The following is a 10,387-nucleotide window of genomic DNA, read 5'->3' as shown; positions in this document are numbered from 1 at the left end:
CAGCCTTTCTTGAGCTGTGGGAGTTTTCCAATTGTACCAGTGTTTGGACAGGCTGTATAAGAAAGCCAGCGATGGCACAGAGGTGCTGTTTTTCTTCTGCACATCAAGTCTGTGCTTCCGTCTACGCCACACCACAAGGGCCAGACTGGTTGTCTTCAGGGCTCAGAGTCCTATCGTGTTCTTGAACCCAACCTCCACACACCTCAAAGAAAGATGTCGCCATGCCACCCAGAAGCAAATGTGAGCATCAGAGGAATGGCTTTATTGTCTTGTTTCCTCAGTTCCGCAGAGCTGAGCCCTTCTGGGGAGGAGGAACCAAGCCATGTGTGGCACAGCCACTCTGAAAGCAACCCACAGTTTACACACCAAGAAAGAAAAATCTAACAGAAAAACCCAACAACAACCCAAATGAATAACAGCCTATTGCAAGCTGGATCAGGTTCTGGGCTAAGGAAAGGAGTGATCTAACATGGGTCACCTCCACTGAATAAAACCAGTCCAGGAGCCATGTACCAACCAAGTGGTTGCCTCGGAAAAGTGGACTCTAGCTGGGCCTCCACCTGTCATGAACAGACTCACAGGACAGTCTGAGCCTTGGAATGAGTGAGAACATCCTCAGCTTGAAAAGCCAGGCCCAGGCCACCCCACTGAACAAACCTGAGAGGGTAGTTAGGTCCCAGGGACTGCTTGGGACAGTAAAGATGAACAGCTGCCTGCTTGTCCCTTGCAGTCAGAAGGGGTGCAAAGCCAAACATGCTAGAAGGCACACTTCTCGGGAATTCCAGGGCCTGTAGGCAGAGACAGCCAAGGGAGGGCAAGAACCCACACAGGAAACTCCTCAGGATGAGGCCGGGAGCAGCTTTTCTAGGGCCTTCTTCTGTTTCTCTGTGGCCGAGGCTAAGGCCTCGGCCAGCTTTTCCGAGGGCATCATGTTGAGTACCTTAAGGGCAAATAGGAGCTGGTACTTGGCAGTGCTGACGAAGGCATTGCTCAGGAAGTTAGGAAAGCCTCCTACTCGATCCTTCTGGGTGTACAGTGGGACACGTACAAGGCCCAGCACCTGTGGGACAGAGGGCATGGGTGGGGCTGGGCTCTCCTTACAGGGGTAGGACCCTGGCAGGGTCTGGCCAGGCACAGCTGGAGCAGAAGAGCCTATGCACTCCCCACCCTGTCTGCCAGCACTCATGATCCCTGGTCTCACTCTAAACCCCTTCCGCCAGAGTATCCACAAACCCTAAAAGCTTTCACATAACCTCTCATGAGACAACCCCAAACCCTACCACCTAGCCTTTTTGGTCTGTCCTCAATTTCCCAAGCAGACCCTAACCGTCCCTTCTTTCCAGGGATCCCATGCCCCACTCCCAGGATTGACAATGGCAGGCAGCAAGGCAAATGTAAACAAGCCCCAAGTCTCTCTTCCCACCCAACGTGGCCAGGGTGAGGACCCTGCGGGACACTTGTTATCCATCAGTTGCCTTCTGTGATGCCAGAGTCAAACCTCAGGAGTGGGAATGGGGGCGGGCCCCAGGCAGTGGTCCCACCTCCAGACCGTGGTCCCGCGAGTGCACAGCGCTAATCTCCACAGCATGCAGTTGCTCCAGTGTCAGCTGCCGTGCATACAGATGTGCCACCACGCGTTGTGGACCCTCAGTTAGATGTGAGCTCAGGTAGTCAGCTTCGGTAAGGCGCAGGCCGCCCAGGCCCAGGCCCAGCACACGGTTCAAGCCATCCTCCAGTGACCAGAAGCGCCGGTCCACAAAACCCCCGGGGAAGCCCAGCAGCCCGTCGAAGCGCATCTGCATCTGCAAGGTAAGCCAGATCAGGGCGCGGGGTCCACAGGGCGCCCCAAGCCTGTGTCTGCCCGCTCGCCCACCCAGCTCCTCACCAGTACTGAAAACCGCATGGGAATACGACCGAAGAGCTGCCCGGGGTTGGCGGCATACAACATGGCATGGCAAGAGTGGCTCCAGCCGGGTCCCAAGCGCATTGCTTCCTCCCGGCTGATCTGCTTCAGCTCCGGAACCGTCGTGGTCGACATCTTGATACGCTCCAGGCCCACCGCCCAAATGAGCATGCGCGACTCCGCCCACGACACACAGACCCAATCCACGCGCATTGGCCCGCCCCCACCAATCCTGAGCGCTTGGGGTAGAACTCAGGAAGGCTGGAGCCCCAGGCAAGAGGGTGGCGTTTACCACCCTCCAAGGTGCACAGATGACTGCACCCACAGACCAGAAAACTATAATTCCCAAGATGCACCGCCAGGTCATCCAAGTGAGATATGTATATATATATATGTACTGAACATCTAGAGAGTCCCAGACATCCCTGATAGGACAGCTGCAAATCTTAATATCCACTTCATCTCTGAGGGTGCAGATTTCCCCTTGTGCCTCAACCCCGAGCTTGTGGCTCCACCGTTGTTCTGTGAAACCATGCCATTAAAGATTTAAGCATCTAAGTGACTCCCTTTGCCCTCCTCCGGGACATCAGAAGTGCGGGGATGGATGTAAGAACTGGGACAATCTGTCTGGTACCTGGAGGCTAAGATCACCAAATTGCTCAGGAGAGGTGGGCTAAATACCATGTCCAGCTTCACTCCAGGCAGAGGAAACAAAACAAATAGCAAAAAAAAAACCCTTTGCCTGTATTTGGACAGGGTACTACTACTGCTCTTCTCACACAAGCAAATGAAGGTGGTACCAAAATCGGTCAGGAGCTACCAAAAGCCACTAAGTGTCCTGCCACCACATCAAGGACCAAACCTGCCCACGGTACTGTGCCAGAACAAAGGCACACGCAGAATATTGCTGCATGATTTTATTACTATAAATATACAGTAAAAACAACCCCAAAACTAGCCAATCAGGGTCCATCAAATGATAGCACATGTGAGTCTGAAGTCTGCTTCCCACCTTCCAAAGTGCTGGTACCAGTACACGGCCAGAGGCCAGGGTGTTGGCAGGTGGGGGTGGGCATGCACATGCCAACGTGTGCATTATGTGTGCGTTCAGCAGGAGAGGGCAGATGGATATGCAGACAAGGCTCTGTTCACAGGCTTACCAGAGACCAGGCCAGCCACTGCTAGAAAGGGGCAGAGGCAGAGCCAGAGCTCAAGCAACCCTGAGCCTAAAGGGGGGCTCCAAGCATTGCTACAAGTTGTCACCTGGGTGAGTGGCAGAGCAGTTCCATACCTGCCCACCAGGTCAGCCACACTGCCTAGGCACTTCTGTCCTAGGGCCACCCATAGGCCCTTTACCTTAGAAACAAAGTATCACTGGGGCACTGCTCCTAGGCTGGCTTGGACAGGAGCCTTAAGACAATTAACCAAAGGGAAACACAAAAGGACATGTAACTGCCGATGTCTGCTATGGAAGCTGCTCAGGCTCTTCCCTGGCAGGTGGTGGGCAGTGCTGCCCTGCAAGTGTGAACATCTTCATCTTGGAGGCTGTGAGGGAGGGAGTGAAGCGGGGCCTGTAAGAGGTTCTGGGTACCAACCACTGCAATGGCTGTCTTGTTAACACACTCTGACCACTGAGGTCTGCCCCAGCTGTCAGAGGTCACTAGTAGGGAGTAGAGAACAGGATACATATCAGGTGAAAGCAGCAGCGAAGCATGGCTGCCTTGGGGGACACACATGGGACAGGCAGACAGGCACCATTTCCTTCATCAACAGTAACCTGGGTTGCCCACCCTTCCCGAACTTCACTTCTTGGGTAGATTCTCTTCTGTTGGTTTAAGTGCTCAGAGCACCAACCTTGGCAGTTGGAAGACCCTCTAGGGCCTATGGCCCATGGAGGAAGCTGCTGTCCTTCATCTTGTACCATTTACAAATATATCGACCACAGAAAAGGAGGGTGTGTGGAAGAGCAGTCCACTGTGCAATTTCATCAAGGTTCACTATGGCCCCTCAAAGCCCAGAGGCCACATCAGGCGTGCAGACAGGAGAGGCCAGGGTCTCATTGGGCTCCAGGGAAGCCTCCTGGCAATTTTGGGGATACTGAGGGCTCTGTGCTACCAGCTGAGCCAGGCTCTCAGAGTGGGGTCAGCTCAGTAGCTCCAGGCTCAGAACTAGAGCCACTCAGCAGAGGCCAGGGGGAGCTGGTGGTGCCAAGGCTGTGTGGCGTCTCCATGGAGGTGGACCATCCTGTAGGGGGGATCAGAGGAAGGAGGGGTCATGATGGGCCATTGGTCACACATCTGTTCCCATCAACCCAGAGCTTCGTGGGGGCAAGACCACCTAGCGCCCTCTACCTCGCAACCCAGGTACATGCCATCTAGCAGGAATAGATGCGACCTCACAGAAGGCTAGGGAGTTGTATCTGTCTCCTACACTGAGACAGAGCACCCTTCAACACCAGGCAGTAGAGCTGCCCTGGACTACCATTCCTGGACCTCAGCAGCAGAGTCTGGCCAAGAGCTTTGCAGCTGGGTTAGCTGGAGTTCAGGCAGCTCTAGCAAGGGAAAGTGAGCAGATGGGAACAAAGCAAGGTGGTACTTGGGTTGCCTGAGCAAGCAGCTCCACTGGAGCAGAAGAGGCCCCAGAGCCTGTCTGTCTTCCAGGGGTCCACTCTGTGATGCTGTGTGGTGTTATCCCAGGGAAACGGTGTCCGTAGAAGCAGTGGTGACACAGACAAACCAATCCTACCCTCTTTTTTTTTTTTTTTTATGGTGCAGTCCCCAGTTGTGACCTAAGGTTTAACTGCTGAAGTCCAACCTGGATTCCAACACAGCTGTCCCTTCCTCCTACAGAAGCTATAAGGACAGCGCTGTTATTTCAGGAGCTCAAGGGGCACAAGAATGTTCTGAGAAACAATGAACCCAAACAAAACGAAAGAAACCACACCAGGCCAGGTTCCCTAGCTGCAGCCTAGAGTCTGGACACCAACCTGGCACTTCCCAGACAGACTGTGTGAATCTGCCATGGTGCCATTCTTCTAGGTAACCTGACATGAAAGGCTACCAGCCTCTCTGTAAGAACCTTAGGAAGGCCAGGCAGTGGTGGCGCACGCCTTTAATCCCAGCACTCGGGAGGCAGAGACAGGTGGATCTGAGTTTGAGGCCAGTCTGGTCTACAAGAGCTAGTTCCAGGACAGGTTCCAAAAATAAACCCTGTCTTGAAAAACAAACAAACAAAGAACCTTAAGAAGAAAGAGTCCCCACCTTTGGGCCTAGTTTTCAGGGATGTTTCTGTAACCAGCAATCTGACAGGACTAAGAGTGGGGTGTGTGTGTGTGTGTGTGTTACTTCAGAGACAAGATGGACAGGTTCTCAGGGGCAACAATGGTCTCAAGACAGGAAAGCTCAGCAGGGCACGAGAGAGTTGGATGCCAGAGAGAGGACAGAGGCCACAGTGACAAGTGAAGAGAGGCATGAAGAAAGCTCTCTGGACAGGAAGCAAGGGGGTTTGTCTTGAGACGGGGTTTCTCTGTGTAGCCCTCGCTGCCTTGGAACTCAGATCTGCCTGCCTCTGCCTCCCAAGTGCTGGGATTAAAGGCTTGTGCCATCACACTTGGCATTATTATTTTTTTTTTTTTATTTTCGAGACAGGGTTTCTCCGTAGCATTCTGGTTCCTGTCCTGGCCTCTTGTAGACCAGGCTGGCCTCGAACTCACAGAGATCCACCTGCCTATGCCTCCCGAGTGCTGGGATTAAAGGCGTGTGCCACCACCACCCGGCTGGCATTATTTTTTTAATGCTTACTTTTATTTCCATTTTATAGTATGAATGTTTTGCCTGCATGTAAATCTAAATAGAAGTTGCATGCTTGGTACCCACAGATGCCAGAAGAGTGTGTCCAATCCCTTGAAACTGGAGTTATAGTTGATTGTGAGCTGCCATGTGGGTGCTGGGAATTGAACCAGAGTATTCTGGAAGAGCAGTCAGTGCTCTTAAACACTGAACCTTCTCTCCAGCTCCACAGGACACAACAGACCTGGGAGGACACATGTTCCACAGACAGGAGTGTTGATGGGAATAGGTGATCTAGAGTCTCCCATGGCTGGTACAAATTTAAACTACTGCTTAAAGCCACAACCACAGCTGAGGCAGGAGGAATGACTATTAAAGGCCTATTTGGGCTAGAGAACAAGTTTAAGGCCAGCCTAGGGAGTTAGTAAGACCTTGTCTCCAGGACAGAGACCTGTAAAGAAGGCTGGGGATGTAGCTCAGCAGTAGAGTGCTTCCTACTTAGGTTTAATCCCCAGTATGAAATTTTTGTTTTTAAAAACCACAGTGAGACTACTGTATGCAGCCCCCAGGATGCTGTTCCACATATTCCTAGGCTTCCTGATCCTCCAACTCCTTCCTCCTACCACGGACAGCAACTCCAGAAGCCTGAGTTGAGTCACTGTTCAAACGACTCTACATTATTACTTTCAAAGAGCCTGGATGGGCACCTGTCTGAACGGGAGACCCTCTGGTTCCAAAGCCAGGACCCCAGGAGCCACCTTTCAGACACAAAGGTGCAGCAGCCATCAGTGGGCTCTGGACTCTGAATCCAGAAAGACCTCGCAGGGGATTGGGCTCTTCTCTGCAGATACACCCAGTCAAGCCAGCAGAAGTGTGGAGGAAAGGTCACGTACCAGCTTACTCCTCTATACCAACAGAGCAGGACTCGGGACCCAGGGCTGTGCAGAGAGGAGGGAGAGACAGATGGAGCTCAGTTAGCAGAAAGACATGGACTTTAGGGGCAGGGGCAGGAACTTTCTAGAAACAGACTGCCCACACATGGCCTGCTGAAACCAAGTAGTAAGTACAACGAGGACAGATCCTGGACAGCTTTCTAGTAAAGAGAGAGACGTGTGTGTGAGAAGACAGCAGGCATAGTCCTCTTGTGGCTATGGAGTCAGGCCTCTGGGTCATGGAGAGGAGCTGGCAGAGGCACCTGCTTTTTTAGGTTTTTTTTTTTTTTTCTTGGTTTCTCGAGACAGGGTTTCGCTGTAGTTTTAGAGCCTGGCCTGGAACCAGCTCTTGTAGACCAGGCTGGCCTCAAACTCACATAGATCCACCTGCCTCTGCCTCCCAAGCGCTGGGATTAAAGGTATGAGCCACCACCACTTGATTTGTTTTGTTTTTTTTTGAGACAGGGTTTCTCTATGTAGCTCTAGCTATCCTGGAACTCGCTCTATAGACCAGGCTGGCCTTGAACTCCTACCTCTGCCTCCCAAGTGCTAGGGTTAAAGGCATGCACCACCACCGCCCAGCTAACTTTCTCACTGTTTTATGAACTTTCCCCAGCCTCGTTTTCCCATCTCCAGGGGAACTGGATTCAGTGACTTCAGCTGCACCAGGAGGTGGTGGTGCCAGTGTCAGAAGTGCTGCATGTGTGCTCTTCACCAAGATGAAGATATGCAGCCTCCTCTGACAAGAGCCAGGAGAACAGACGGTAGGTGCCATTGTGTAAGGAAAAACATGCAGGTGTAAAGCCACCATACAAACTCCTTCCCCACACCCCAGCGCTGAACACATCAATGGTAGCGTCAACAAGATGTGCAGGGACAGCAAGCTGGCCTTCTGTCATGGGCAAGCCTTTACAGGGGTGGTTCTCGGAGAGCAGCTAGGATCTGGAAGCAGTCACTGTGCAGAACCCTCTCCAGCTGACTGCCTCCCTCCTACTTGGTACACTTAAACGAGGCCTGAGACCCTTGCCTACAGTTATCTCTGTGACCAGTCCTGATGTACTGCAGGCCACAGAGGGAATAAAGTATTCTGTGCTTTCAGGTCCACCTGCAGGAGCAAAGCTCATACTGGTAACTCAAGAGACCCAGAGACCTCCCCCAAATTCCTGCTTAGCCAAGTTTACAATAAAGATGGGTACTTGAGGTGCTTCCAAGGAACATACTGCAACTGTGCCCTTTAGGATATGCTGCTCCCAAACATGCTTCCGGTAAGGACCCATAGCTACTCTCCCACACCTCACGACCCATGTTCCCAATCTATGGGTCACGTCACATTCAGGAGACAGAGGCCCTTTTCATCAAAGGGTGTCACAATCACCCAGTACCACGTGGCCCTGGAAAAGTGAGCAACACTGACCTCAGGGCCAAGCAGGGAGCAAAGGAGTTTCCCTGACACGTGGAGTAGCCCATCTCCTTACAAGGCTGCTCTAAGAACCAGTCTCAGAAGGTGCAACAGCTGTTTATCAGGATTCCCAGGACCAAAGCAGTTGTAAGTTTGAAAGACCCACTTATAACCAAGATTTGGAGCCCCAAGTGTGAACCCCAAGTGTAAAGCTGAGAACTTCATCCTAAAAGAACAGACAGCAGACGAACTAAGTGATAGCTTGTGCCTGAACCTTTAGAAAAGAGCAGTAAGTCCCTAGCCCACTGCCTGTGGCCCAACCAATAGACCCCCACAAGTCCAGTGCTCTGTCCTGGCTGGAATGAGCTGCTGTACACCTGGGCAGTGGCCTAGGTAAGCCACAGGCATGGTCCACAGAGGAAGGCAGACTGCAACCTCAGCAGAGCAAGACTGGCCTCCCTGGGCCTCCACAGGCAGCAGCCAGAGAAAGGACTTAGTATTTTGGCAAATAGCTTGTCCTGCCTTCCTCAGTCCAAGCTCAGGGTGGGAAAGAACCCTAGGGCTGCAGGAAGGCAGAAGGCAGACTAAGCCTGGCCTGAGCCCTGCTGCGGGGTTAGCAGAGTACAGCTTAGAGTCAGAGAGATGCCCTGGACTCTGAAGGGGCACAACAGGTCTCACTCAAGACTCCCCTTTCCTTCCCCTACCCTCAGAGACAGAGGTAGGCTCTGCCCAAATGTCTATACGAGACTTGGTGCCATTACCTGGTAGGTAAATGTCAGCAGGAGGGACTGGTTGGCTGCAACCATGGTGCTGGGGGCTGCCATCCTGCAGGACATCATCAATAGAGGGCACTCGGCTCCCTGCAGCAGGTAGAGGAGAGAGATGAGGCTGCACAGGCAGGGCCAGGTCCCTATGGTCCACTCTGACCGCAGGGACTCCAGGAACCACAGTGAGGAGCACATCCATGAGGTGGGAAGATTTCTTTCTTTCATTTCAAAAACAATCTGGCTGGGGCCAGGTGGTAGCTCTCTTTTGCTTTTCCTTGAAACTGAGCAGTCAGGAGTGGCCCCATGACCCTGAGTGGTGGTGGGCTGTAGGGCAGACTTCTGAAGCAGCCCTGAGAACCATGGCTACTTTTGCTCCACATAATTCCTCAACAGCTTGAGCCTGCATTCCTGATTCCTGTTTCCTACAGGTGACTCTTCTGCCTAGGTAAAGAACTCTCAGAGGATGGGAGGAGCCTAGGCACTAGGTGGGAAGCTGAGGTCCTCCCTGCTTGAGATAGAAGACAGAAATATAAGGTCAGGCTAGAGGGGCTAAAGACACAGCACACTGCTCCACAAGGGCCACTTCCCTCACTCCCAGGGTGCCAGCCCCCTGCAAGTGGGCCTCATGGGGGAACTGCTCAGCAGGGCACGACACAGCAGCTGCACGGGTGGAGAAAGACATCACCATTCTCTGGACCTCACTGTCAGCTGAGCCATGTCCTAGTCAAGTGGTCTTGGACATTCCCTAGATGTCAGACCTGAACCTTGCTTTACTTTACAGAAGTCCAGCAGTGGCATGATAAGGACTAAGCAGAGGCCTGGGGGCTCCTTACCACCCGACATGTCCAGCAAGAGGAGTGGGGAGGGGGGCTGGAGAGATGGCTCAGCGGTTAAGAGCATTGCCTGCTCTTCTAAAGGTCCTGAGTTCAATTCCCAGCAACCACATGGTGGCTCACAACCATCTGTAATGAGGTCTGGTGCCCTCTTCTGGCCTTCAGACATACACAAAGACAGAATATTGTATACATAATAAATAAATAAATATTAAAAAAAAGAGGAGTGGGGGAAGCCTAGGCCATTAAGCCCTCCACTATAGAGAGGTAAGGAGATACCAGCTGTCCTCAATTCATCAGGAAAAGAGATAGTAAGGCAACTTCAAAACACACCAGGGCAAATAACTCACACACCTGGGCAGCCCTTCCTGAACACACACGAGGTGCTGGCCAGTGACACAATGCCCTTACCACCACCCCTGTACACTGACCGTTCAAGTCTCTGAAGGAAAGAGCTGGGGCAGGAGACTGTCCCTAGCCAGGACTCAAAGTTTACCAAGGGTGTGAGGATAGACCTGGGAGAAGGGGCTCACCTTGCTTTAGGGACGGCTCATCCACCTCCTCTGTTCCGAAACTCTAGGAGACAAAGAGGAAAGGCTTTTGTGAAAACATCCTCAGGCCAAAGGGGCCAAATTCCTGAGACTAGGCTAAGGGCAGTGGGCGGCAGCTGCCACCCAGGACACAAGGATGTCACTGGGGCTAGGCATCACATGTGGGCTTGCTTATAAGCCCTCAAAGTGACTCCTCCACAGGGCACCATAGTCA

The 10,387-nt window shown here is 52.6% G+C and overlaps 2 protein-coding genes across 6 annotated transcripts in view; both read right to left on the bottom strand.

Annotated features, from left to right (window-relative positions):
• Window positions 1-247: 247 nt before the first annotated feature.
• Nudt16l1 (nudix hydrolase 16 like 1) lies at window positions 248-2,408 on the bottom strand. The gene is made up of 3 exons (XM_041675832.1): window positions 1,886-2,408; window positions 1,542-1,802; window positions 248-1,060 (listed from the first exon to the last, which is right to left on the bottom strand). The coding sequence occupies exons 1-3, from the start codon at window positions 2,114-2,116 to the stop codon at window positions 839-841; spliced, it is 714 nt and encodes a 237-aa protein (XP_041531766.1). The 5' UTR covers window positions 2,117-2,408; the 3' UTR covers window positions 248-838.
• A 379-nt stretch (window positions 2,409-2,787) lies between these two features.
• Mgrn1 (mahogunin ring finger 1) overlaps window positions 2,788-10,387 on the bottom strand; it is a 53,008-nt gene continuing 45,408 nt past the window's right edge. For 2 of the 5 annotated variants that reach the window (XM_041675828.1, XM_041675829.1), the window contains 4 exons: window positions 10,156-10,198; window positions 8,784-8,882; window positions 6,585-6,629; window positions 2,788-4,147 (listed from right to left, as the gene is read on the bottom strand). In XM_041675828.1, the coding sequence (XP_041531762.1) occupies window positions 6,589-6,629; window positions 8,784-8,882; window positions 10,156-10,198 (183 nt within the window). In that variant the 3' untranslated portion in view covers window positions 2,788-4,147; window positions 6,585-6,588. The remainder of the gene's footprint in view (window positions 4,148-6,584; window positions 6,630-8,783; window positions 8,883-10,155; window positions 10,199-10,387) is intronic. The other 3 variants (XM_041675826.1, XM_041675830.1, XM_041675827.1) reach the window with 2 other exon arrangements.

Source organism: Microtus oregoni, unplaced genomic scaffold (assembly GCF_018167655.1).
Source record: "Microtus oregoni isolate MIOR12 unplaced genomic scaffold, Mior012 000027F_ref0000203, whole genome shotgun sequence".
In the NCBI taxonomy this organism is placed as follows: Eukaryota; Metazoa; Chordata; class Mammalia; order Rodentia; family Cricetidae; genus Microtus; species Microtus oregoni.
This window is presented reverse-complemented; position numbering and strand designations above follow the sequence as displayed.